Source organism: Chrysochloris asiatica, unplaced genomic scaffold (genome assembly GCF_000296735.1).
Source record: "Chrysochloris asiatica unplaced genomic scaffold, ChrAsi1.0 scaffold00140, whole genome shotgun sequence".
In the NCBI taxonomy this organism is placed as follows: domain Eukaryota; kingdom Metazoa; phylum Chordata; class Mammalia; order Afrosoricida; family Chrysochloridae; genus Chrysochloris; species Chrysochloris asiatica.
In genome coordinates this window covers 7,726,853-7,753,971 of record NW_006408658.1, presented here as the reverse complement: position 1 = coordinate 7,753,971, position 27,119 = coordinate 7,726,853, and the positions used below count along the sequence as shown (strand labels likewise).

Below are 27,119 nucleotides of genomic sequence, written 5' to 3'. Positions count from 1 at the left end.
ATGAATATTTTGTGCCTTTTTGTTGTCATTTTCTACGTCATCTCTCCTACCATAGCACAAATCTTAGTGGGCCCTAGAAGCAGTGAGGGGTAGCCCTCCTGTCTAACAGTGGTCTGTTTTTCTATGAGACTCAAGACCAGGCCTGGGTCCAGGGCACAGTCACAGAGATAATGACCATGTGCACTCGTACAGTATATTACTGTGGCCACAAGGATGTGGCAAAGATTCTCATCTTTCTTCAAGTGGCTTTTGCTCGTCTGATTAAGTATTAATCAGATTATGTTGGCCATATAAGGCATCAGAAGGGATTTCAGGAGAGGCTGGCTCCTCACCGCAGTTAATGCCCAGACAAAGTCAAACTGTATTGGAAATAAAAAAGACTGCCCTGAGTTTAGCGCCAATTGCAGTAATGCACATCTCTTCTACAACTAACAGATTAAAACAATAACAGTGTCCTTTGTATTGATATTTATGCCATTCATTTAGTATTAGTGGAGCCAATATGGAGGGGCTGAACTAGTAGCCACGTCTTGTTCATCACATAGACTAATAGAAAGGAGGCTATGGCTAAAGCAGAAATGGAGCTTCCAGATGTGAAATGAGCCAATTTAATGTTCTTTTTGTATTGGAGTGTTCTTTCATCTTAATTTTTTGCAGCATAGAATCTTCTGACTCTGGCCAACGTTAGAATCTGAATGTCTAGACACATTAAGCACACAGACTTGCGTTGCTGAGCTTCTTCTACTGAGCTAACCCCTAGCATTATTTTATTCCCAAGTTGGTGCTCTGGCCCAGACCAGCTGCCACTCACCATGGAAAGTACAGTTTCCCAGGTCCCACTGACCTGAGGTCTCCTTAGGGAGAAAGAACCTATGGGCTCATGGAGGAAACCAGCTTCTTAATGCAAAGGACTAGAGGACTGCACATACTGCACAATTGCAAATTGATGCTGACAAGACAAGTTCTCCGTGTCGCAGGGAGAACCGGGAGGGGCTTTCTCAGCAGATGTCCCAGAGGAGGACTGTGGGCGCCCCACCTCCTATGGAAGACAGGGAGTGCTTGACCTCGGGACAAAGGGATTTTTGCCAGTTTCTTTTTTTCATTTTTTTAAGATATCAGACAAATTTGCAGAATGTTATCCAAAACTTGGGTGTATGCTTTGAAAAATTTATGCCTCCTAGGAATCTCTAAGACTTGAAATGCTCACCAAACGTCCCCATGGGATTTTTGACCAAAAGTAAGGTCATAACTGAAGAAATTTTCAGTTAATTCATTTGATCACTTAAGTGACAACACCCACTGAAATATCTTCTCCATGCCTTGGGGGTTTTTTTTTTGTTTAAATTTGTTTTTTGCATTTCTTAACCTGTTGATCTATTTGAGGTCTTTTTTTATTGTTGTTTATCAAACTTATTCTTAAGTTTTAAAATGATTTAAAAGGGTAGTTTTTTGGGTTTTTTTAAGATTTAAAAGTATGTCAACCTGTTTAAAATCTTCAAAGTGCTTAAACCAAGCAGTTCTGTCTTGCTACCCAGTCTTATATTTTCTCTCTAGCTAGCCAAATTGTCCTTCAATTTGGGAGTTCCAGATTCTCAGAGATTATTTGAAAATTTTTGTTATATTTTAAAGTATTTTTTGGAAGAGCTGCTAATTTTATTTTAAAAATCAAAGTTGTAAAAATATGCCTCCTTTTTAAAAATAACCCCTTCCTCCAGGACATGTAATCTAGCATCACAATGCACAGGGCTGGGCTCAGAGGACACCTCTGTGCAGATGTGCTTTCTACAGTGGCTGTAAAAACTTTGTATTTATTATGTATAAAATGTTGAATAATAAAAAAAAAGTGGAATTAAGTTGGTATGTTTCCTTAGTGTTAAAACATTTGGTCAACAGGTTTTTCAAAAAAAACACTTCTTATAAGGTACTTCTGGGCCTGCTTTGAAATCTTCTTAGTTGATTCCAACTGATAATGACCCTGTGCATCATAGGGTTTTAGACTATAATAATCTTTCAGGGAGTAGACAGCCTCATCCTACCTCCAAAGAGAGGCTGCTGGGTTTGAACCAGACCCTGCAGTTAGCTACCTATGCCTAACCCACAGTGCCACCAGGGATCCTAAATACTGGGGTTGGAGGGATAGGAGATATTCCCTGATGTTGTCCATGTCTTGGATATGCTACCCTAGGTGCTAGGGACAGAAAGAAAGAAGTTAATGGTCTTTGCTTTCAAGCCCTTTGCCAATAGGAAAAAAGGCAGGACAGTACTGTGTGATGTGCTGAGCGGTGGGGTCGTGTAGGCAATGTGCTGGGTGAACAACACAAATCACCAGTTCTGTTGGGTAAGGGGGAAGAAGACAGTCACTGAAGCCCCATCAGAGTATGACTGGTGGCTTCCTAAGAATCCTTCATTCTAGATCCCTTACCTGAAACTCCACCTTATTGTTGTTAGCTGCCATCGAGTCTGTACCGACTCATAGCAACCCTGTGTACAACAGATCTGTCCTGGGTCAACCTCACAATTGTTGGCCACGCTTAACCCCACTGATGCTGCCACTTTCCCAATCCATCTCACTTTCCCAATCCATCTTCTTTTTCTCTGACTCTCCACCTTACCAAACATGATATTCTTCTCCAGCGACTGGTCCCTCCTGACAATATGTCCAGAGTATAAGAGATGAAGTTTGGCCATCCTGGCCTCCAAGGAGTACTCTGGCTACACTTCTTCCAACACAGATCTGTTGGTTCTTTTGGCAGCCCATGGCACTTTCAACATTCTCCTCCAACACCATAACTCAAATGCATCAATTCTTCTACAGTCTTCTTTATTCATTGTCCAGCTTTTGCATGCATATGAAGTTCATTGGAAATACCGTGGCTTGGTTAAAAACGTACCTTACTGCTCAAGCTGACATCTTTGCTCTTCAACACTTTAAAAAGGTCTTGTGCAGATTTGTCTAATGCAGTACATCGTTTGATTTCTTGACTGCTGCTTCCATGAGTGTTGATGGTTGATCCAAGAATGAAGTCCTTGACAACTTCAATCTTTTCCCCACGGATAAGAATGTTGTTTATTGGTCCAGTGGTGAGGATTTTTGTTTTCTTTACATTGAGATGCAATCCATACCAAAGGCTATGTCTTTAATCTTCTTCAGTAAGTATTTTAAGTCTTCTTCACTTTCAGCAAGCAAGGTTGTATCCTCTGCATATCACAAGTTGTTAATGACTCTTCCTCCAATCCTGATGCCACGTTTTTCTTCACATAACCCAACTTGTTGGAGTATTTGCTCAGCATACAGATTGAATAAGTATGGTGAAAGAATACAACCCTGCCACACACCTTTTCTAATTTTAAACCGTTCAGTGTTTCCATGTTCTGTTCGAACAACTGCCTCTTGGTCCATGTACAGATTCCACATGAGCACAATTAAGTGTTGTGAATACTCATACTTCGTTCCACCTTAACAAGTAACAAATCATGTTGGAAGATATTCTATCTCCAGGGAGGATAAAAGATTCCTGGGTGAGATTCTCTGGCTTCCAGGGAGCCACAAGGAGGACCAGGGCTCAGCCTGCATGAGGATGGAGCTCACAGGCTCTCCAGGATATGAGGTATGTTTTTTCTAAGATGTTATTCCATACACACACATAAAACTCATACACACACACATTGCTTGTCTGCATAACCAAGACACCACGCCACTCAGTCCTTGGGAAAGCTGCATCGGATTCCATTGCTTGGATAGATCATCATCATCTAACCATTCCTCTAGTGATGGACATTTACGTTCTAGCCAGTCTTTTGCTTTTAGAAAGTTAAAACTAACATCTTTGTGCATATTTCTTTATAAAGTTTTACTGTTCCAACATAAACATTGGGTAAATTTTTACATGTGGAATTCAATGAGTCAAAAGTAAGTGCATATTTCATTTTGTTCTATTTTGCCAGATTGGCCTCCCAACACTCCCACCAATAGCATGACAACTTGGACTTTGGCTCTGTGTTTAAATCCTGGCTCCACCACTTAACAGCCTTGTGAATTTGAACCTATGTCTTCCTCTGAAAGCTAAGAACGATGCTCTGGACCCAGGACCATACAAAGTGGCACAGTATGGTCACTAAAAACATTCCTCTCCATCACATCTCCCATCTTCCGTGTCCTCGCCTTCAGAAATGCAGTTCTTGGTAGTCTTCCAGCCTTCCCATAACAAAGTGTTATCATAAGGCCCAAAGACAGGAACTTATGTGAAAGTATTTTGCTGTAAATATGGGAACAGCCAAAAGTATACGTGAAATACCATTCCCATCTCCTACCTTTTCCTGCCAATGGAAGCTGCTCACATTGGAGACTATGACATTTGAGGCCTAATCTGTAACCAGGGAGCAGAGTTACTGCCGCCTCCACACATACTGTCAGTTAAACTGGCCGCCTTTGTCACAGGAGCTGTGATGCAATCAAGCCCTACAGCATGTCTCCAAGATCCCTTTCCTCTCTAACGTCACCCCAGCCCTCCTCCAAAGTCCAGCCATGGGGCACAGAGAGAGGGTGTCATCTGACTTCAGTCTGCTGCTTGATGTCTGACCTGTCCACTCTGTGGAATTCACATGTTCTGGGTAAGTTCAATGTCTAGATGTGAAGAGGGGACATCACACAAAAAGTGGCAGTACTTGAGAGCAGCCCTCAAGATGGCAACAAGTTGAAAAGAAAATTCAAACCACTGGACTCTCCCTTCCTCTAGGAGCAAACTCTGGGCCCAGAGTACAGTCCCAGGGAACTCTGTTCCCTCACTGCCCATGGACCCAAGCCCTGGCTTTTGGTTTTGAGGCCAATTACTGTGTCCAACCCTCTCAGGCCTTATGACAAAATCTGGCTGTTCAAAATCTTAGCATTTATTTGTTCATGATGTTGGATGGTCACAACAAAAATACAACCAAATTCCAGAAGTTTAAAGGGTAAGTAAGATTTGTAGTTTGTCCTGACTGAAATCCTACAACTTGACCTAACCAGTATAAGTTTCCTCGTAAACTGTTGTTTTGCTTTGCTAGTGCTTCATCTGCCAAGAATCATATGACTGCCAGAGAGCATCTTGTTTCTGGACTGTTTTCCCCAGGTCCCAACTGGCCCCCAAACCACAAGTCGTACTTCTGCCACATCTATTTCTGAGAGCTCTGGTCTGGGAATGTTTTCCTGGAATGTTTTTATCCTGAAACAACAAATGAACCCATGAAAAGGGTTCACACTCCTTCAACAACTGCCTACCAGTCTCCCTCATTTTCTTCACTTGCTTCTGCAAGGGGTAGGAAAGAGTCCTGAAGCCATAAATGAAGGCCCAGGAACCACTCAGATTAGCTGTGACCTTAAGCTCATCCCTTCACTCTTCTGGGTCTTGCTTTCCTCACCTGTACAGTGAGAGTGAGAAGAAATACACACTTCTGAGATTCAGAGGCACAAATAAGTTAATATACTGATCAACTGAAAATATTTGTACTTAATAGTACATCCATTAGGAGACAATGGCCTGTACCCAGACATTATGTATGAATCTCACACCAAGACAGGTCCATATACTTACTGTATAAGTACTGTAAGGATTTCTCCTAAGAGCATCTTATGGACCAAGTCTGCCTCTATTCAGCTGCTACAGTCAGTTCAGCAGACTTGCTGCCCACACCTTGCTCTGGGCAATGAAGGCACGGATAACTCAGATCCATCCTTGCCACTGAGGTGCTCACAGGGGGCTCCTCTTCCTTCCGCGGATTGAGACTCACTGAAGCCCCAGATTGGGCAAGGCAGACAGGCAGATTCACACTTGAGGAGCAGCCCTGGGGAAGGGTACATCATCTTTGGTGAGGCCTCGAGCCTTAGGCAGGGATGGAGTTGGGATTTCTATCCTCATTTCATAGACCGAAAGCCTGGAAATTTCTTATCCAAAATGTCTCCGAAAAACACAACTGGGACCAGAAACTAGAAGTGCCATGGGCATCCAGAAGTTCTGGCTAGCCCCCTTCCTGCGGAACCTGAATTCAGTTTTTTTAAAAATATGAACTCAGGGACCTGGGTTCTTATCCCAAGGTTGCTGTGTGGCCCTGAGCAAGCCCCTGCCCTCTCTCTGGGTCTCAGTTCATGTACACAGCCAGGGTGTAGGTTATCTCAGACTCTTCCGGTTTTGACATTAGGGACCCAGTACAGGAAGACAACCACTGAGTACTGAAAGCCAGAAGAGGGCTGAAAGTCTGAGTTTACTAAGTTCGAGTCCCACCTGCTCCATGAACAGACACTGTGAAGACTAGAGTGACGGGCCTTCCAACTGGCCTCTCCTCTGAACATCCCTCCTGCTTGGTGTATGTCAGCCCCTCTTCCTCAAGCCTCTTCATTCCCTAGAATGTCCTGGTCTGTCTCTATCCATCCAGACTTGCTCCTCCATTAAGCAAGAGCTATACCAATAGGCACTCGGGTCCAGAATGGAAAGCAGGGAGAAGGCCCAGGTGTGGAAGGACTTAACGCTGGGGGAGAAGACATGCCTTCCAATCCGATCCAACTGGGAGTCTGCATTCTCTGACAGTTTGTTAAAAAATTAAAAAGGCACATTCAGCTGTTTCACTTCTAGCTACATGACCTCTCTGAACCTCAATTTCCTTGTCTGTGAAAGAAGAGATGATGAAGTGGTTGGGAGAAATAAATGATACACTGCAGGAATCATAAAGAGCATCGGGCCTGACACATCATGTTGTTAAGTGCCGTCAAGTCAGTCTGACTCATAACCACCCTCATAGGGTATCTGAGGAATGTCTGGTGAGCTTGAACTGCCGACCTTGCAGTCCAGTGCTTATCCTACAGCACCATACCAGGACTCCAAAAGAGCAATCAGGCTTTGTGATTGGAATTAGTGAACAGACCAGCCTCAAGTTGCAGAGAAGGTTCATGTAAGAGGGTTGTGATTGTGGTTGTATGCCAGTCGGTTCGACTCATCGTTACCCTGTATAGGGTTTCTGAGGCTGTAAACCTTTGTGAGAGCAGTAAGCCTCATCTTTCTCATGAGGAGCAGTTGGTAGATTTGAACCACTGACCTTGTGAGCAGCCCTTCTCATAATCCACTACTCTACCAAGAACTGACATGTCATAAGCACTCAGTAATGACAATACTGAAAGTACAGGTCGGGTCTTTCCCAATGTGAGTTCCGGAGAAGGCGTAGCCTAAACAGAGACTAGACAGCTGGTGACCCCTGGTGGCCACTAGGAACCAAGGACTGAGGGCTGCGTTAGGGTGCAGAGATGGGCAGCTGAACCAGGAGAAGTATTAGATTCAAAGAACACTAGAATCCTAGGAGCTTCAATTGTTACTTGCTGAGTCCTTAGAAAATCATTTACTAAATAATTCCTGAGGTTTTTTGTCTGTGCCAGGCCTGATCCTGACCCTTCTAGGGCACAAACTAGACTCAACATTATTGTTGTTAAGTGCCATCGAGTTGATTCCAATTCACAGCAACACTATCTAGGGTTTCCGAGGAGCTGTGCTGGGTTTCAGTTATAGACCTTTGCAGTTCACAGTCCAGTGCTGATCCTATAACACCACACCAGACTCAAAATAGAGGGCAACAAGCAACAAGGACCACAGGGACCAAGGGCAATGCTGGTCCAGCCTGGCAGTGTGTGGGGGGTGCACCTCAGTGAACCCTGAAAGACAAATATGAGTGGGGGCAGAGAAACACATGTGCGACAATATTTAGAATGGAAGAAAACAAAAGTACAGCTGGAGGAGACAGCAGGTCTCATCCAAAGGACTTCCAATTTCATGCCCAGGAGTTTCTCTGAAGACCAAAGAACAACTTCAAAGGTTGGACATGTGACCAAGACAACGTAAAAAGTCGCTCTGGCCATGGCAAGGAGGGGAGTGGGTGGAAAGCGAGCAAATCTAGGCAAACCTGGCCCCTAGGAAAGGCAGGGATGGAGTTAAACAGCAGCATCCAGCTTTGGAGCCCCAAAGGTTGTGGGGTGTGAGGGAAACAGATGCTAACATGCATGGGGGTTAATGTCCAGTAAGCAGCTGAACATGTCACCTAGAGCTCGGGGACAGCTGGGCCTAGAGTAGTGAGTGTGATCTGGGAGTTAGATTATGTTGTTGTTAAATGCCATTGAGTCCATTTCAACCCAAAGTGACTCTGTACAGGGTATCCTAGGAGCGGGACTTTGCAGTTCAGTGCATTAACCCACAGCACCATAGACTATTGTTGTTGTTAAGTGCTGTCAAGTTGATTCCGACCCATAGGGACCCTATATAGGATTTCCGAGGAGCAGCTGGTGAGCTTGAACCGCCGACCTTGCAGTTCAAATGGCTTTGCAGTCTGGCACATTAGCCCACAGCGCCACACCAGGATAGAGTATAGGTCTTGATGTTTAACCAAGACCTATAGCATTTCCCAGGAGCTTTTCAAACACGAAAGCACTTAATCCTTAAAACCCTTTGAGGTAAGGATGGTTATTCCATTTTACGGGAAACTAGGGAACATAGATGCTAAGCAATTTGTGCAAAAGCATTCAGCTACAAACAGTGGAGCTAAGTGAGATTCAGACCCAGTCAGTCTAGCCAGAGTCCATGATCTTTGCCCTCTCCTGTACATCCTGAAAATGATTTCTAAAACCCTGAGACTAGGAACGATCCCCAAGAGAACATCTGAAAACATAAGGAAATCTGTCAAAAGCTGTAGAATAAATCCTGCAACCATCTTTGAATCTAGTTTAACAAAGCTCCACCAAGGGGTCAGCCCTCCTCATTCAGGGACAGGAGTCCCTTCTGCCACACTGACTGGGGATGGCTGTCCTGCTGACTCCTCTACAACCCCTGAGCTCTATGCCCCTCCTGGCTTTGCCCTGTCTGGTTTGCCTCATACCTAGAGGCTTGTATGGGTAGAATCAGGTGGAACATAAGCCCTCTCCAACACACACACAGGTCATTTCCCACACCTCTTCCCATTCTGCTCCTGGACTAAGAATGTGACATCAGGCCTGCCAAGGGCTTTGATGTCTCTCTGGTTTTTTAGAATCATTTTCTACCATGGTCCTCCTGGATAGTCTCCCAAGTTCCTCTTTGTAGCTCCACAGACTCCTCAGCCTGAGAGGTGCCTCCCCAATCCAGGTCCTGCCCCAGGAAGGCCCAAGTATTGGTTTTGCCTTTGCTGCCTCTGGCTTATCTTCAGACAGTTTCCACCATTAGATTTCTGAAACATCACCATCACCCCAGGCAAAGGCTGACTTGGTGCTGTCCCAATTCTGTGAAGGTGGGGGGCCCAGCCTGGATCTCCCTACCCCCATCCCAAAGACTTTGCTATATACCCTGAATGCTACAAAAAGGCAAGCAGACACTGGTTTAAATGTATTTTTTTTCCTCAAGAGATTGAGATTAAAAAACAGAAATTTACAAAAAAAATACACAAACCAACCCATCTCTAAACCAACGGGCCAAGTCTTTGCGCCTTCCTAATAAGTCCCCTGAGGCCATCCCACTTCCACCAGCCAGTTCTCACCCTCATCCCTCATACAGACTCTGATGCAGAGCTGGAGGCCAGCAACGGAGTGGGAGCTGTCCTGACCGCTTGTGGACTTGCACTCTATTTAATACCAGAGCACAACCTTCCGTCCCTGGTCCACGCTCACCACATGGCTCCCCGAGTAGCACCAGGCCACAGCATTGACGGCAGCACTGAGGAGAGGAACAGGCAGAACTTTAGAGGACATAGGCACTCAGCCGGCACCTTGGCTCAGCCCCTCACTGTTGGACTTGGACCATGGCAGTTTGAGGGCCCTCCCTCATCTACCAAACGGGCTCAGAAGGCTGTGGAGAGTATGGACTCCAAGTGTACCAAGGAAGGCTCTGCTAGGAGGGAGGGCGCAGAACACAGCTAGTCCCAAGCACATCAGAATCGAATTGGGAATCAGCTTAGCAGGGGGTGGCCCTAGCCCCAGGGCTATACAGACAGGTGCTCACCAGTGTGGCCCACGAAGGCTGCTCTCCAATTTCCCCGTATCTACGTCCCAGATATAAAGGGCTCCATCCCAGGAACCCACCAGTGCATAGCTTCTGTCTGGGCTGTGGTGGCCACAACAGAGAGAAGGTTTCAGAGGTAAGGACAAACACACACATGGTCAGATGGGCACAGTAAGGAAGAGGCAGACTTTCACAGACGCACCTGAACACGGCTTTGGTCCAGTCAGAACCACACTTGAAGCCATCAGCCCTGAGGACAGACAAGGTTTCGGTTCAGAATGAAGGTAGTCCCTGTCCCTCAGCCAGGAAATCCAAGAGTTTCCTATTAAGGGGTTGGGCACCTAAGCAGACTCTGGTCTAGAAGGGCCTTCAGGCAGGGCCCCAGCTGACAGGATCCTAGAGTGTCTTTTATAGGGTAAGAGAGGCCCAGCTGTCCCAGCCCAGGATCAGTGGGCACTGGAGTGGTACCTGAACACCTGGCGGATATTGCTAACACGCAGATCGATGACCTTGAGTGTGTCGTCACGGGAACAGCTGAGCAGATGCAGCTGGTCGTGGCTGAGGCTCAGGGAGGTGACCCGGCCCTGCATGGGGATGACCTGGGTACAGCGGGGCCCCCTGCAGAGCAGGAACAGGGATGAGGAACAGCCCACCCACATCATTTATGATAGGATAAGGCTGGGCAAGGTAGCTCTCCCAACTAACAAAGTCCAAAGGCATTCCTTTTGCCAATGGGCTCAAGCGTGGCAAAAATTGTGAGTTTGGTCCAGGACCAGGAAGTTTTTCGTTCTGTTGTGCATAAGGTCACTATGAGTCGGTACCAACTCAACAGTACCTAACAATAACAACAGCCTGCTCCTCCACAAGGATCTTAGCCTTTGATTGGAGAGCTGGGACCCCTGGAAGCCTTAAGTCACTAAAATAAGCACAGGAGAAAAAGTGCTGAGAAGTCTGAGTCTGTACATGGGGAGGGCAGAAAGGGCTTCCAACAGCAATCACTGCAAAGCAGTTGGAAGAAGCCTAGTCAGGCCCAGCACTGATTCCAGCAATGGTTTATAATCTACTATAAACACAAGTTGAGCTCTTATGTTTGAAAAAACAGTTTTAAAAAAATCTTTTTGATTAAAGAATGATAATCAAGAACATCATACAGGAAGAAAGCAAAAAGTCATTAAGAAGACAAGGAAGAAGAAAAAGATCAAAATGGATGTCAGAAGAGACACTGAAACTTGCTCTCCAGTGTAGAGATGCTAAAGCAAATGGAAGAAATGAGGAGGTAAAAGAGCTGAACAGAAAATTTCAAAGGGCAGCTCAAGAAGACAAAGTCAAATATTACAACGAAATGTGCAAAGATCTGGAGTCAGAAAACCAAAAGGGAAGAACACACTCAGCATTTCTCAAGTTGGGGAAACTGAAGAAAAAATTCAAGCCTCGACTTTTATTATTGAAGGATTCTCTGGGCAAATTATTGAATGATGCAGAAAGCATCAAAAGAAGATGGAAGGAATATGCAGAGTCACTGTACCAAAAAGACATGGTTGATGTTCAACCATTTAAAGAGGTATCATAGGATCAAGAGCCAATGACACTAAAGGAAGAAGTCCAAGGTGCATTGAAGGAATTGGCAAAGAATAAGGCTCCAGGAATTGATGCACTAAAAATTGAAATCTCTCAAGAAAGTGAGATGGCACAGGAGGCACTCACTCATCTCTGCCAAGAAATTTGGAAGACAACTATCTGGACAACTGATTGGAAGAATCCGTATTTGTGCCCATTCCAAAGAGAGGTGACCAAACAGAATGCAGAAATCATCGCACAATCCCATGCAAGTAAAGTTTTACTAAAGGTAATACAAAAACGGCTGCAAGCATACACTGACAGAGAACTTTCAGAGGTTCAATCCAGATTCAGAAGAGTATGTAGAAAGAGGGATATCATTGCTGCTGTCCGATGGATCTTGGCTGAAAGTAGAGAATATCAGAAAGACGTTTACCTGTGCTTTATTGATGACACAAAGGCTTTCGATTGTGTGGATCATGACAAGATATGGACAACATTGCAAAGTATGAGTGTTCCGGAACACTTAATTGTGCTCATGAGGAATCTGTACATGGACCAAGAAGCACTGAATGGTTTAAAATTAAGAAAGATGTGCAACAGGGTTGTATTCTTTCACCATACTTATTCAACCTGTATGCTGAGCAAATAATTCAAGAAGCTAGATTATATGAAGAAAAACATGGCATCAGGATTGGAGGAAGACTCATTAACAACCTGCGATATGCAAATAATATAACCTTGCTTGCTGAAAGTGAAGAGAACTTAAAATACTTTCTGATGAAGCTCAAAGAGTACAGCCTTCAGTGTGGATTACATCTCAATGTAAAGAAAACAAAAATCCTCACCATTGGATCAACAAACAACATTCTTATCAATGGAGAAAAGGTTGAAGTTGTCAAGGATTTCATTCTTCTTGAATTAACCATCAACACTTATGGAAGCAGCAGTTAAATCAAACAACGTATTGCATTAGGCAAATCTGCTGCACAAGACCTATTTAAAGTGTTGAAGAGCAAAGATGTCAGCTTGAGGACTAAGGTATGTTTGACCCAAGCCATGATATTTTCAATAACCTCATATGCATGCGAAAGCTGAGCAGTGAATAAGGAAAACCATAGAAGAATTGATGCTTTTGAGTTATGGTGTTGGAGGAGAATATTGAAAGTGCCATGGACTGCCAAAAGAACCAACAGATCTGTGTTGGAAGAAGTGCAGCCAGAGTGCTCCTTGGAGGCCAGGATGGCCAAACTTCGTCTCTCGTACTTCGGACATATTGTCAGGAGTGACCAGTCACTGGAGAGGGATATCATGTTTGGTAAGATGGAGGATCAGAGAAAAAGAGGAAGACCCCCAGCAATATGGTTTGGCAAAGTGGCAACATCAATGGGCTCAAGCGTGGCAACAATTGTGAGGTTGGCCCAGGACCGGGCAGTGTTTCGTTCTGTTGTGCACAGGTTAGCTATGAGTCGGTACTGATAAGGAGAAAGTACGTGATTATCAAGACCCAGGTACAGCCCGCTGCTGGAGCAAGGGCCACTAAGGTGGAAGAGCTGCCTGAGAACAGATGAGCTCAATGATGACACCACAGCGCCAGACCCACAGCTTTACACCCACCAGATGCCCTCAACAGACCCACCTGCCTGTGGTCTTGGGCAAGTCACTCCCTCTCCAGGGGAATGAACTATCTGGACTGAAAAAATTCTGACTTTCCCATAGCCGCAGAAAAGAAAAAGAATGTGGGAACTCTGCCCCCAGGCCTCCATCACCCCACCCACAGCCCACTGTCTGTTACCTGCTATCCCAGAACCGGATCTTCTGGTCGTTGTGGCCACTGATGATGATATGATCCCCACAAACCACGTCATTACAGTAGGAAAGGACATTGATGGTCCTGGAACCTGGGAACCAAGAAGCAGAGCCTCAGGGCCTCAGAGAGGGGCTGTTGGGAGCCAGCCCACCTGACATACAGGGAAGCTGAGGGCCAGAGCGGCAGTGTCCTCCCAAGTTTAGAAGCTGGGCCTCCCACCTCCCAGTCTAGGGCTCTCTCCACTTCTCCCACCCAAAGCCTGAGATTTCCAAGAAACCAAGCAGAGAGCAAGGATGGAGGACAGAGAAGGCAGGCAGGCTGTGGGATGTTTCACCCTTGGGACCCCAGAGACCAGGCTGAGGGCCCTCATGTCCAGGCCCAGGGCTTCCCAGTGGGTGGGAGGTGGGTGCTGGGCCTCACAGTAGGCACGGTCGAGGTCCCACTCCTTCACTGTTCGGTCTCGGCTCCCTGTCACAGCCTGGTGCCTTGTTAGCTTGAATTTGGCAGCTGTCACCTTGTCCGTGTGTCCAGATAGTGTCTCCTGTCCCCAGCCCCCATCATAGGTATGGTCAAGGGCATGGTCAAGACACTGTAACACCTACCAGTCCTCAGGCATGACCCCTGACCTCCCAGGCAGCCTCTCCAGGCAGGCTCACCTTGGACTGTGCCTCCCCCACCTTCCAAAGCTGGGCGGCCTGGTTGTAAGTAGCCGCCAATACCTGGGAGCCCTGGGGAGATGGAAAGAAAGAGGAGAGGTTCTGAACCTGGGCCTGCCTATGGGCAACACATCCTGCAGGCCACAGAGGTGGGCTATGGGCTGCCTCAGAGCTCCTCATGCTCCCAGGTCACCAAGAAGCCAGGCAGAGGAGTCTCTAGGCCTATGGAGGAGGGTCTGCATAGGAGTCCAGGGACCCAGTTCAACTATACCCATGGGGCTCCCTCAAGTCCCAGAGCTCCCAGTGCCCTGAGGGGTATCTGCCCCAGCCCGTAGAGAATGGGGGCGGGGGAGGTAGGGAACAGGCTATACCACTGGGGCAAAGTCACCTCACCGAGGGGTCAAAATCCACACTGGTGATACTACCACCAGCTCCCTCGAGGATCTGGTTGGCTTCCAGGCGACCTGAGGGATGGGACAGTGCAATAATGCTATTAACTTCAGAAGATGGAGGCTGGGGCTGAGTGGGAGGATCCTCTCTTCCAAGCCTGTCCTGGGGGCCTAGGCTGGAGGCTACACTTCCCCTTACAACCAGCAAGGGGCCCCAGAGAGCAGCTGGTCTTTTCAAAGGGCAGTTGTAGTTATGTGCCGTGGAGGTGCCTCTAAGTGGGTTCCATCTAACAGTGACCCTGTATAGGGTTTCAGAGACTATAAATCTATACGGGAGTAGAAAGCCTCATCTTTCTGAGGAGTGGCTGGTAGGTTTGAACTGCTGACTTTGTGGTTAGCAGTCCAGTGCTTAGTGTACAACATCACCAGTGTTCTCTGTGGCATCTTGATGGTGCTGTGGGTTAAGCATTAAGTTGCTAACTGCAAAGATAGTGGTTCAAACCCACCAGCCACTCCCCGGGAGAAAGACGAGGCTGCCTGCACCTATAAAAATGAATCGTCTTGGAACCCTCTAAGGAGCAGTTCTACTGTGTTCCACATAGGGTCACTATGAGTGGAAACAGACTTCCATTGGGTCCAGAGGACCAAAGAGACCGAATGTCCCTAGATTATATAGCGAACCCTGGCCAGGCCAGCTGGGGACGTCCCTCCTCTAGGAAGCCTCCTGGAGCTGGCTCTGACTGCCCAGTCTCTCTACAGAGCTCAGCATCAAGTAGTTCTTTGTCACTTCACTGAGTTCTGAGTGCTAAAGTGATGTCAAAAGTGAAGACAGTCTGGTGGGTCCCAGGGGCTTGCTCCTCAAAGGTCTGTCCCTGCAGGGCCTAGTCCCCCTCCCCCACAGAGACCATCATCTGAGCCCAGCCCTTCTCACAGTGCAGGTCTGACCTGCCCAGAGGCTGGAGGCTCTGTCTTCAGTGGAATGAAGCTTACGTCTTGGCCTCTCCCTCTTGTTAGGTTATAAAGTCCCACAGGCATGTTCCAGGTGGGAAGACCCAATGAAGTCCAAGATCTTTGCCCACCAAGGAGCAAGCTGAGAAAGGGTTTGGCCTTAGATTGGCCTGAGGGGAGGGAGTCTTACCTCCCACTACATTCCAGAGGCGGATAAGGCGGTCAGCCCCTCCAGTAGCTAAGAGGCTGCTATTGGGGCCAAAACAAACAGCATTGATCTCAGAGAGGTGGGCATCCTGTGGAGTAAAGGGGAAGCTGGTGCCAGGTGCGCCCCATACATGCCTCCCTGTGTACTCACATGCACCCTGTTCAGACAAAGGGGCTTCAAAAAGTTCATGGGAAAATGGAATTAAAAGTTACAAAAATATCCCACAAACTTTGAAGCCCCTCACATGAATGCACACACAGTCTGTTGTACCTCCATCCAAACCCTGACGAGTGGCCCCTCCTTCCCCCCAACCCCCATCCATTAGTAAACACTCAGCTGCTCCCACCACAGCTGTGGAAGAAAAACAACTGCTCCTGCTGAGCATCCCAGCATGCTCCCCCGGTTCCTTCAGACCACCCCTAGGGTCTGTACTTCCCATCTCAGACCCCAGGCACCTGGCCTAGCCCCTTCCCCCTTTTACCAGCACATCCTGAGCCCGGGTAGGAATTTGGGCAGCGACACACACAGGGATGCTCTGGTATCGCTGCTCAGGGGCTCCCCCAACTGAATGGCCTCGCCTCTTCTTGAAGCTGGGGAGGGGTCAGGGGAAGGGTCAACAAGACAGGATGTAGCAGCCTCAAGCCCCTCTGAGGTAGCAACACTAGAAGGCAGACATGGCAGGTGGTAGCAAGCACATTCCCCAACCCAGCCTCCATCCAGGGGTCAGGGTGGAGACCAGATGGGAAGGACACACAGACAGGCAAAGGCTAGGCAGGATCAGTGGGTGCCAAAAAACAGGGACTGGGGTCTCCATCCTGGCCTGGCTGTTGCTTGATTCTGTGACCCTGTACAAGTCCTTGACATGTCTAAGCACGTTTCCCAATGGATTGGTGGCTCCTGTCCAGCCCCAGACTAGAGCTCTGTGTCCCCCATGACACCTTAGATGAGGGACAGAGCCTGGGGGACAACTGGGCAGGGGTTGGGCTCCTCCTGCCTCTGGGGCCTGGTAAAGACTCACACGCAAACAGCTGAGCGACATCCAGGTGGACAGACAGAGCTGCGCACACAGACAAGCCTGACACAGGGCTCCAAGGAGCCCACCAGGTGTGGGTACACACTCACAGGCACACACACACTTACTCCAGGAGACCTTTCACCACATCCACACAGTGGGACAGCGTCAGGGAGGTGGCGGAGGCAGACCTGGGGTGGAACCATGAGAGAGATGCACTGAGCGCCTGGCTGGTGGGCAGTGCCAGCACTTGTGCCTACACCCTGCTAGGGCCGTGGAGGGTCAGTCTCTCAAGTCTGAGTCAGGGACACGACTCCTCTGAGGCCAGAAGCACAGGGTGCCTCAGACCAGTCCAGGAAGGAGGAGGTAGGGAGGGATTTAACAATGAAAGTCTCTCAAAGTCTCAGCCATGACAGTGAGCACTGCCCCACCCCTCAAGTGACCACAAAATAAAGTTTCCTGGGAGACTGTGCTGGGGCCTATGAGGAAGGGGGGTGGGGGTAAAGGTTCCCACAAGCTGGAATAGCACAAGATTGGGGCAGCGAGGGGAGGGGAGGGAAGCCTGCTGAATGATCTCAAGAGGGATCATCCGAGAGTGACTTGGCCCACTAGTCCTGCCAAGGACTTTGGGACCAGGGGACCTCCTGGCCCTCCCCAGGGTTCCTTCACTACCCTAAGGCCTGGGCACCAGGGACCTGCAAGGAAAGGTTAAAGAAGAGCCTTTCGCTGGGGGATGGAATGGGGAGGAGCAGCATTAATGACAGGCACATCTAGACTGATCTATGGAGGGACACCAAGGACCAGGGTGGGGTGGGAGAGAGAAGCTCAAGAAGGTCCAATCCCGCCCCACTTGTTCAAGCAGGTGTCTGCACATGCCCCTGTACACACATGCTCTCATGCCCTCATGCGTGCTCACGCTTGCACGCCTATGCCTGCACACACAGGCCCTGCCCACAGGTTCCCCCAAGGTGAGACACTTTCACCAGCCTCTGGGCTCTGGTCCTGGGAATAGAAGGAGTACGCATAGAGGGGCTGAAGTCCCTACACCCCAAGTAGCACTGGAGGTCAGAGCTACCTATGGGGGAGGTCTGAGTTGTACCCACAACCCCCTCCTAATCTGGAGGTCCTAAAAAAAGGCTGTCAGCCTCCGGGGTAGGGGCCACCGTGGGGCTTGGAAACAGCCACCTGGGTCCTCACCTGAAGGGCCGCTTCCACTTCTCACGAGCCTCACTCTCCAGGGACTCCAGCTCAGCAGCCAGTACTGGAGTCTCCGTCCTGTCCCTGACCCCATCCGGGAGGATGTCTGGGTTTCTGGGAGAGAAAATGAAGCTTAGGAAAGCCAAGGGTCCCGGCCAGCCCCTGCCTGTCCCAGCACTTGACATGGTAAAACAGCAAAGACTCAGGGAAGTGAATAGGTGTGAGCACTCGTGTGGTGACTCTCACGTATCTTGTGGACTCTGTCTGCGCCGGAACCCTAAGCAGCTAATTGGATACCGCGGGGAATGTAGGCAAGGGCAGGGCGGCTCCAGAGCCTGGGGATCAGACCCGGCAACAAAGACTCCATTTGGGCAAGTCCTGGCTCATCCCTGCTCTTACTCGCTGATGCTCACAGTCCGCTTGGCAGCCTTCTTCAACTCCAGGGACACCCGCGCCTGCTTGATCCTGGGGGATTGAAAAGCACCTCAAACGCCGACCTCAGCACCCACTGGGATGCTCCAGCCCTAGGGCCGGGGCGGGGCCTGGCCCCCTCACTTAGAGAGGGTGGGTCACAGCTTTAGATGTAAATTGGGCCAGGCTCCTCCCTTTCTGGAGGGGTGGGACCCAGGGTCCTTACTTCTCCCGGCGTTCGTTGCGCAGGTTGCGCTCAGCGGCGGCGCGCGCTTTGTGCTGCACGAGCCTATCCAGCAGGTCGCGCGCCTCTTCCTCGAGCCTACGCAGTTCTGCCTCCTGGAGGCCGGCGTGTACGCGCAGCGTGTCGTAGGCTGCCCGTTGCGCGGTGTTCCGAGCCCGCCCGACTTCTACTTGTTCTGCCAGGTGCGCCCGCGCTTCTTTCAACTGGGCTACGCTGGCCTCCAGCCCCGCCAGCCTGGGAGGTGGAGAGAGCGAATGGTGGAGCAGGAGGCTCCTCCACCACCTCTGTGGGAACCGGTCTCACGGCCGCGACAAACTTGCCAAGGCCATGTGGCCAGCCAATTAGCTAAAGAAAAGCCGTCAACCAAGCCTTCTGAGCCCTGCCGTGGGCCTCCTTGAGAGCAGCCACAAGTCTAGGGGGCTGTTTGGGAACGTGGGGAAAGTTCTCAAGCCCTTCTGGAGACACAGCAACAGAGATGGCCCAGAGGTGAGCGCGGTCCCTCTCCCACCCACCTGCCTCACCTGCTTTGCCGCTCCTCCAGCTCCGATTCCAGGGTGTCCAGGGCTGCGTTCTTCTCCACCACCTGGTAGGCCATCTGGGTGCAGTGCAAATGCACGGAGTAGGTTGAGCCGACACAGGCACTTCCTGTAAGGCTATCCCCAGGCCCTCAGGGTCTGCTACTCCGGCTACCCTAAGGGGTCTCAGTTTCCTCCTCTGCACCCTTAAAGTTGTAGAGGACCAACCAAGACAAAGCTTAGCCCAGTATTGGCAGATCAGCTCCCATGTGATCGGAGTGGGGAGTGAGGCCTGGAAAGCGGCTGGGTGAGAAGTGGCTGGTGCTGAGAAGAGAGGGCTGGGCTGAAGCCAAAATCTGAAAGAGAAAGGCCCTGAAGTCTTGGCAGGCAGTGAGTGAACCTGGGGAGGACATGTGTGGAAAGAAAGGGGAAACAGAGCTCACGACAAGCTCCAAGAATGCCCACATTTGAAGGAAGGAAGACAGGAGAGAAAGGAGGTAAAGAAGGAAATTCAGAGTGGGGTACCACACTCTGTATTGAAGGTTATTGTTAAGTGCTGTTGAGTTGCTTCCTACTCATAGTGACCCTGTATACGGTTTCTGAGGAGTTAGCAGTGTGTTTACACTACAGTGCCACACCCGGACTCCCATTTTAGTTACTGTCTGCAAATGTGTAGTGAGTATCAACTGTAGGGATTAGGCCCTGGAGTTTCGGGGGGTGGGAGGGGTGGATAAAGAATGAGGAGTGGACACAGGTATGAGGGATGAACAGAGTAGTGTAGCCCTAGTGTAGCCCTTCAGGAGGGAGAGAAGGGGTGCCGGCCCACTGCACCACTTCACACTCTTCCCTAAGGTTTCACCTCACTCCCTTTGGCTGCAGTTGGAGCCCACTTCATCCTGAGTGGCCAGAGGCAGCCTATAGAGCACTTTTGACTCCTGCTCAGGCTCAGAGCAGGGCCTGAGACACCGCTGGGGCTCACTCCATCAATGCTTGCAGCAAAGAACTTAAGAAATGCAGCCAGCATAGCACCTTCACTCATTTGTTAGCTCCCAGAACCACATCTCCCCCTAGAGACCTGCATCTTGACCCCTCCCCATTCACTTCTGTCCAGCCTACCTACCTCCCCACAGACCAGTCGGAGCCCCTCTTCTTCCTCCTGCCACTTCACTCTCAGAGTGGCTGATGATGGGACTTGATCTGAATCAGTTCTGGAGTCTTCCTCCCTGCTAACCAATCAGAGTGGTGCTCATTACCCACCCACCCACCTCCCCTTCACTTCAGTGCCCAAAAGCTTAAAGCAAGAACTCTTCACTTTTCTCCAGGGAAGGTGGAAACCAGATGCCATCAGAGGAAAGCACAAGTATCTAGAAGTGAACTATCATGGCACTACTGCTCTGAGATTCCCTCAGGCCCTGGGTTCCCTGGCCAAGGATCCCTCAAGAAGCACCTCCCAACCCTGAGCCCCTACCCATTCCTGGTTCTCACCTTCACCCACTGTAAGACTCCTTCTGCAGGCAACAGGTAAGGAGCAAGGAGAGAGAAACACAGACAAGGGGAAAAGAGAAGTGAGGAGGAAGGAAGGAGAGATCAGGACAAATGCAGAGATGAACTAAGATGTGCTGGGAAGAAAGGAGATTTTATTCAGCTGGCCTGAAGAAAGGCTTAGTAGACTCCCTACCCACCACCACTACCCCAGACAGCATCAGACAGGGGCCAATGAGGTTCCAGGGAGAGAATGAGCCCAGCATACACAGTGGGGGCAGGATCCAGACACAGGCAGCCCATTGTAACCATGGACACACACTCACCAGGACCCCTGGTGGGTGGTGGAAGTGACATCGTTTGGCTCTGGGTGCAGCTTCTCTGAGAACTGGACCAGCAGTTCAGCCTTCTCCAGGAGACGGTTATCTGGAGGTGCAAAGAGTGATTCTGGGACAGAAACACTTTCAAGCAGACCCCTGGCATACTCTCTGGATGCTAGGGCTACAAGAGGCCAGGGACATCAGAAATGGGGAAACTCTGGAAAGGTTTCTGTTTCCATGGGCTCTGTTTCCATGACTGGGGAGTATTAATACAGCCCCCCACAAAACCCAAAGCCTCCTCAGAGCACTAGCTTCTACCCCCACCCCTCCAGGAGAAGAGAGCCTGTTCCCACAACGACAAAGAGAAACAACCACTGTTGGAAAAGGAGCTGGCTGGGCCCTGCCTGCTGGAGGTCTTGAGGGCAGGACTGACTCATGCCTCCTTTAGGACAGGGCTTGGCCCCAAGGGGAGGACAGAGTAATGAAACAGATCCTCCGCCACCCTGTGTTCTTGGGCAATCCACTTCACCTAGTCTAGGGGCTCTACCTTTACAGATTGAAAAGTAATCCTAAACTCCCCAGGTTTGATGTGAGGTTCCCCCCAGGCCCAAAAAGAAAGTCCTTAGGCAATTATTCAGCAAACCTCGTTAAGATTGCTAGTTTCTGTCACAGTCTCTAGAATACATCTGTCCACTCATCCATGGCAATCTCTCTTTTCTCACCAGTTCTGGGGCAGGGTCCAGGAATGAATGGTAGACCTACCTCCTCAGCTCCTTTCCCCTCAACCCAGTCCCCAGGGCACTAAAGTGGCCCTCTAACATGTCTAAAAATATTACCCCCAGATTACAGTTGAAAAATCTGAGGCATAGGGATAGGACCTGCCCAAGACCACAAAGCAGGACTGGACTTTCAGTCTCTGCAGCTCGTGGGAGTGGGCTGGAACACAACTCCTCCCTCAAACTGGATGGTTCCAGCACTACACAGAAACTTTACAGCATCACTATGAGTCCAAAGTTATTCAATAGCACTTCACAACAACAACACAGTCCATCAGAGCAGTGAAGCGAGGCTGCCTGGAGGCAGGGGTTGGTATCATAGCTCTAAAGGGAGAGGTCTAGCAGCCTGGAAAGGTGCAGAGAAATCTCCCAGGGCAAGAGCAGTAAAGTCAGTTTGGGGAAGGGAGGAGAAGCAGCAGCCATGATTAGGTATAGTGAGGGCGTGGAAGGGATTGTGGTTACACATTTAGTTGCAAAGACACAACCTCAGGTGCAGTGAAGGTGGTCAAAGACTCTACCCACGTAGGCACACCTGTTTTCTCTCCTGGAACTGACCACACCCCCTCCAACCACCTGCCTGGAGGGGTTCAATTCTGTGACCATCTGATTGCTGGGGCTCAACCAGTCACGTCATGCAGCCTAGGGCCCCTGCTTCTCACTGGGCACGGAAGTGTTCCATAACTTGCATCATGACCACATATCGGTGGCAGAGCTTGGGACACAGAACTTCCTCCCTATAACTCAATTTCACTGGTTCACTATACTAAGAGGCTGCTCTGGGCAGTCCTGCCAGTCCTTCACTGGGCTTTGGGCCCTACCCTGGGAACCGTAGGGATGGCAAGACACAAGAGAGCCCCAAATCAACAACTGCTAACGAATTCATCGATTGTGGGCAGACCCTGGGCTAGCCCGAAGGGACGAGGAGAGCCTGGACACCTGGGGTAGCAGGCGGAGATAAGAAGGCGGGCTCCAAGCGGAGCCTGGAATACATTGGGCAGAAATTCTGGCCAGTCTAAAGTGGGGCATGCCACACAGTGTATATAGTTCAGCGCACACACAAGGGGGCTTGGGAGCGAAAGGGCGATGGTATGCTTGAGCACAACAGAAGGAGTCCCACAAACCCTCTCCCCACGCCTTAAGCCCGCTCAAAAGCCATCTTCTAAGCCCCTGTGGGTGCACTCACAGGCCGGCATCAGCTCCAGGAAGAGTGCCTTTTGAGTGCGATCCCTCCGCCGCAGCTGAAGAACAATGTGGCGTTTCCAGGGGGCGACGGGGGCATCTGGGACAGAGGGGTCGCGGTGTTCTGCCATGGCCGCTCTCTCCCGCCAGCACCTCTGGCAAACGCCGCCGAAGAAGGTGTGGCCAGGACGTGGGCGGGTCCTCGCGGGAACTCCGTGACGTCAGGAGGCGCGCAGCGGCGGGGGATTCCCCGGGTTGTACTAAGAGCGTTCTTAGGGGAGAACTGAGCGCAAATGCGGTGCATTTTCCTCAAGATCTACTCAGCCAACTCGCCATCTAGAACAGTCACCTACGTAGAGGCCCCGATTTCTGTCAGGAATAAGAACCTGGGGTCGGAGCCTCTGAGACGGATTCCCCTGCACCTACTGGTGCGCTCCGAAGGCTGGGCCTTCAGGGCTAGGGTTCCTTAACCCTACTTCACCTGGACCGCATTCAACAGTAACGGACGCTAGGCGACACCCTCCCACCCCCGACCAAGTTCGGGCCCTAAACTGGGACACAGAGAATGCCTCACACCCGTATTCTGCCTTCGAGGATCTCAAATCTAGGAAAGGAGTCGACACAGACACGAGCACACTTAGTGTGACAGCGAAATGAAAAAGTAAAAGTAGGAAGCCGTTGAGGGGAAGAGGCCTAGCTTTCCCGAGCTGGCAGCATTTGAGTTGGGTCGTAAGGGATAAAATAAGACTTGGCCCGGAGAGAAAAAGGATTCTAGGCAGCAGGAAGAACATATACCTCTCAACAACTCTGGCTGGGATGACTGAGAGTGTACCTCCTTCAACGCTGAAAAGATAGGAAACAGACTTATGTGGGGAGCAAGGTTTAGGAGCCTAGTTCCTGGAAATTTTAGGTCCGGAGAGTGAAGGGGTGCAGCCGATTTAATGTACCCAAACCCTGGCCCAGAATGTGAAGGGGCTTGTGTGAGACTGCAGGCAGTGGGTGGCTGAGCTAGTCAGCAGCCCAGTCCTCATTCAAGGCCCAGAACTTCACTGCACTTGGGCTGCCTCTGGAGACATCTCTTGTGGGTACATTTGATACTGAATCACCATCACCCACTGTAAGCAACTGTGATAAAACTGTCTCTGTCCAAAGCTCTGCAGACACAACACAGCCTGTGAGGAATGAAAGGAGGGATTGATTCACTGGGCCCAGTCTTGCCCTAGGCACTCCAAGTCCCAGCAGGCGCTGCTCTCAACGGGTGACCACAGAACTGTCCATCCTATGAAAAGGAGAGAAATCGGGTGATGTTGGGAACCTTGCAGGCTCTTGAGGGAATGGATATGTGGCTGGGAATGGTTTTCAGCGCTTGGGAAGCAGTAAAGGCCAATGTGCAAGAGACTGCACCCGCACTACTCTGAAGCCCTGAGCAACCAGACTCAATCCTGCACAGGTGTTTTTTTTTTTCCTTCAATTTTTTATTGTGATTTAGGTGATGGTTTACTAAGTAAGGACAGATCTGGACCCAGCCCCTGCATGTCCTCTGTCACCATGTTATCCCTTTGGGACAGCCTTGAGTCCCATTTACCTCTGTACCTCTAGCCCCACCCAAGTCTGGCTTAACTGCTGAAGAAGTGAGTAGGGAAAGAGAGGCAGGTGCCCATGGAATCCCAGGGCCAGTTGACAACAATGATGACTGACATTTAGGACTGACTGACTCTCAGGTGCCTGAAGACCAGTAAAAGGCCTTCTGGCTGTGAGGTTCAGGGGTGTCCCATTTCTTTCAGATAAGGCAGTATTTCCTAACTCTTCCTTTTTAAACGTTTTATTTGTGAATTGGGTGAAGGTTTACAGAGCAGATCATCAGTTTTACAGTCAACAATTCATGCACATTTTGTTCCATTTCATTGACTATAATCCTGTCAGTGTAATATCACTTATCCCACTTCCTCTCTGTGTTTCTTCTTTCCATTCCTCCTTCTTTCCCAACCCTTCTGAACTTTGTCCTTGGGTACATGCTGCCCTTTTGATCTAAAATTACTCTAAGGTGTGAACACCTCCTTCACTAGTGCTATTGTTCCACTTAAAGACCTACTGCTGGGCTGAAAATTGAGCCATGGGAATGAATTTAGTTCCAGACCTGAAGGGTGACTGAGGGCCATAGTCTTGGGGTTCCATCAGTCTCTATCTGACCAGTAAGCCTGTTTTTTTGTTTGTTTGTTTGCTATTTTGAGTTCTGTTCCATATTTTTCTCCCACTCTATCCAGAACATTCTAATATGATCCCTTTCAGGGCAGTGATAGTGGCACCATCTAGTTCTGGTCCCAGGGTCATGAAGACTGATAATCACATGGTCCATTACTCCACTGGACTAATTGTTTTCATGCATCTTTGATTTTCATCACCCTTTTTACCTCTGGACAGGGAGAAACCAATAGTTGCACCTTAGGTGGATACTCATTTAACACCTCAGTTGCTTCTTACCAAAGTAGGATGTAGAACATTGTCTTTGTGGACTGTTTTGCCAGCTGACCATGGTGTCCCTCGAGACTATGGTACTGAGCCCCCAGGCCCAGGGACTCATTCCAGCAAGGGGTTCGGTTATGTGTAAGACATTTTTATAACTTTGCCTCCTGTACGCGCCACCACATTCATGGATGTATTTGCAGCAAGGGCAAATGGTGGTGGTGGTGTGCTGTGCAGTTGGTTCCGACTCATAGTGACCCTGTATAGGGTTTTCAAAGCTATAAATATGTACAGGAGCAGAAAGCCTCATCTTTCTACCGCAGAACTGCTGGTAGTTTCAAACTGCTGACCTTGAGGTTAGCAGCCCGACTTGTAACCATTACGCTACCAGTACACTACCAGAGCTCATGTACAAATATCCTCTGTTAAACCTATAAATATTGTGTACATACTCCCAGTCTCCCTCCCACACCATTCAGCCTGCGTTTCTATCCATGTGTCTACTTGTAGATCTCCATTATTGCAGGATTGTGTATATAACAGCAGTTACTTCAGTTACCTTAACTTTACCACTCCTCCCATGTCCGCCTCTATATTTTTATTTTGCTAACCTCCCTTCTATTATAGATTGCCTTCCCCTTCACCCACATTAAATGTGTCTACCCTCTAGTCAGTAAATTACCACCTTCTTCCCACCCATTCGTGATAACCATCAAAGAATGTTTCCTTTAGTATAAAAATCTTTTCTTGACTTTTCACAATGGTGACAACATACACTTTGTCCTTTTGTGATTGACTAGGCACTTAACAACAACAACAACAACAGTCACTCAGCATAATATCCTCTAGGTTCATCCACGTTATGACGTGTTTCTCAGATTCATCATTATTCTTTAAAATTATGTAATATTCCATTGTGCATATGTACCCAAGTGTGTTTATCTATTCTTCCATTAATTTAGGTTGTTTCCATTGTTTTGCTATTGTGACTAAAATGCCATGAATCTATTCATGTTGAGGAGTCCTGGTGTGGCGCTGTGGGCTAATGCGTCAGACTGCAAAGTCATTTGAACTGCAAGGTTGGTGGTTCAAGCTCACCAGCTGCTCCTTGGAAACCCTTTAGAGGGTCGTTATGGGTCAGAATCAACTTGACGGCACTTAACAACAACAACAACAACTCATGTTGAAGCTCTTATTTCTTCTCTAGGATGTGTACCAAGTGGAGTCCTGGTGTGGCGCTGTGGGCTAATGCGTCAGACTGCAAAGTCATTTGAACTGCAAGGTTGGTGGTTCAAGCTCACCAGCTGCTCCTTGGAAACCCTTTAGAGGGTCGTTATGGGTCAGAATCAACTTGACGGCACTTAACAACAACAACAACAACTCATGTTGAAGCTCTTATTTCTTCTCTAGGATGTGTACCAAGTGGAGTCCTGGTGTGGCGCTGGAGGATAAGCACTGGGCTTCAAGGTAGGTGGTTCAAACTCACGAGCTGTTTCTCAGAAACCCTATAACTGGATTGGATTGCTGAGTCAGAAAGGATTCGACAGCGCTTAACAACATATACCAGGTAGAGGGATTGCTGGATAATATGGTATTTCTATCTCCAATTTTTTGAATAAGTGCCATGTTGTTTTCCACAGTAGTTGTACCATTTTACAGTTCCACCAGCAGTATATGAGGAGTCCAGTCTCTTTACACTCTCATCAGCATTCATTTGCTGTTTTCTGTTGTGTTTTTGTTTGTTGTTGTTTTTTAACTTTGCTATTAATACTGGGATGAGATTTTTATCTCATTGTTGTTTTGATTTGCATCTCTCTAATGGAATTCTGCAAGGAGCTCTGGTAGCATGGTGGTTACGAATTGGGCTGCTAACCTCAAGGTCAGCAGTTTGAAACTACCAGCGGTTCCACAGTAGAAAGATGAGGCTTTCTACTCCCATAAAGATTTACAGCCCTGGAAACCCTATACAGGG

At 48.9% G+C, this 27,119-nt stretch overlaps 1 protein-coding gene across 1 annotated transcript; it reads right to left on the bottom strand.

The window, feature by feature from the left end:
• Positions 1–9,607: 9,607 nt before the first annotated feature.
• ATG16L2 (autophagy related 16-like 2 (S. cerevisiae)) lies at positions 9,608–22,829 on the bottom strand. Its single transcript, XM_006870270.1, has 18 exons — positions 22,689–22,829; positions 20,736–20,835; positions 20,048–20,150; positions 18,934–19,007; positions 18,395–18,646; positions 18,157–18,222; positions 17,758–17,871; positions 16,689–16,751; positions 16,030–16,138; positions 15,531–15,636; positions 14,397–14,467; positions 14,004–14,075; positions 13,768–13,888; positions 13,333–13,438; positions 10,449–10,598; positions 10,183–10,230; positions 9,981–10,082; positions 9,608–9,695 (listed from the first exon to the last, which is right to left on the bottom strand). The coding sequence occupies exons 1-18, from the start codon at positions 22,813–22,815 to the stop codon at positions 9,608–9,610; spliced, it is 1,872 nt and encodes a 623-aa protein (XP_006870332.1). The 5' UTR covers positions 22,816–22,829.
• Positions 22,830–27,119: the final 4,290 nt, after the last annotated feature.

Bases quoted from the DNA above. Each gene is read 5' to 3' on its own strand.
- ATG16L2 (XM_006870270.1), bottom strand. From the start codon at position 22,815: ATGGCAGAACACCGCGACCCCTCTGTCCCAGATGCCCCCGTCGCCCCC. The intron at 19,008-20,047 runs GTAGGTAGGCTG...CACTGCACCCAG, and splicing joins TCCGACTGGTCTGTGGGGAG to ATGGCCTACCAGGTGGTGGA. The intron at 16,752-17,757 runs GTGAGGACCCAG...GTTCCACCCCAG, and splicing joins AAGTGGAAGCGGCCCTTCAG to GTCTGCCTCCGCCACCTCCC.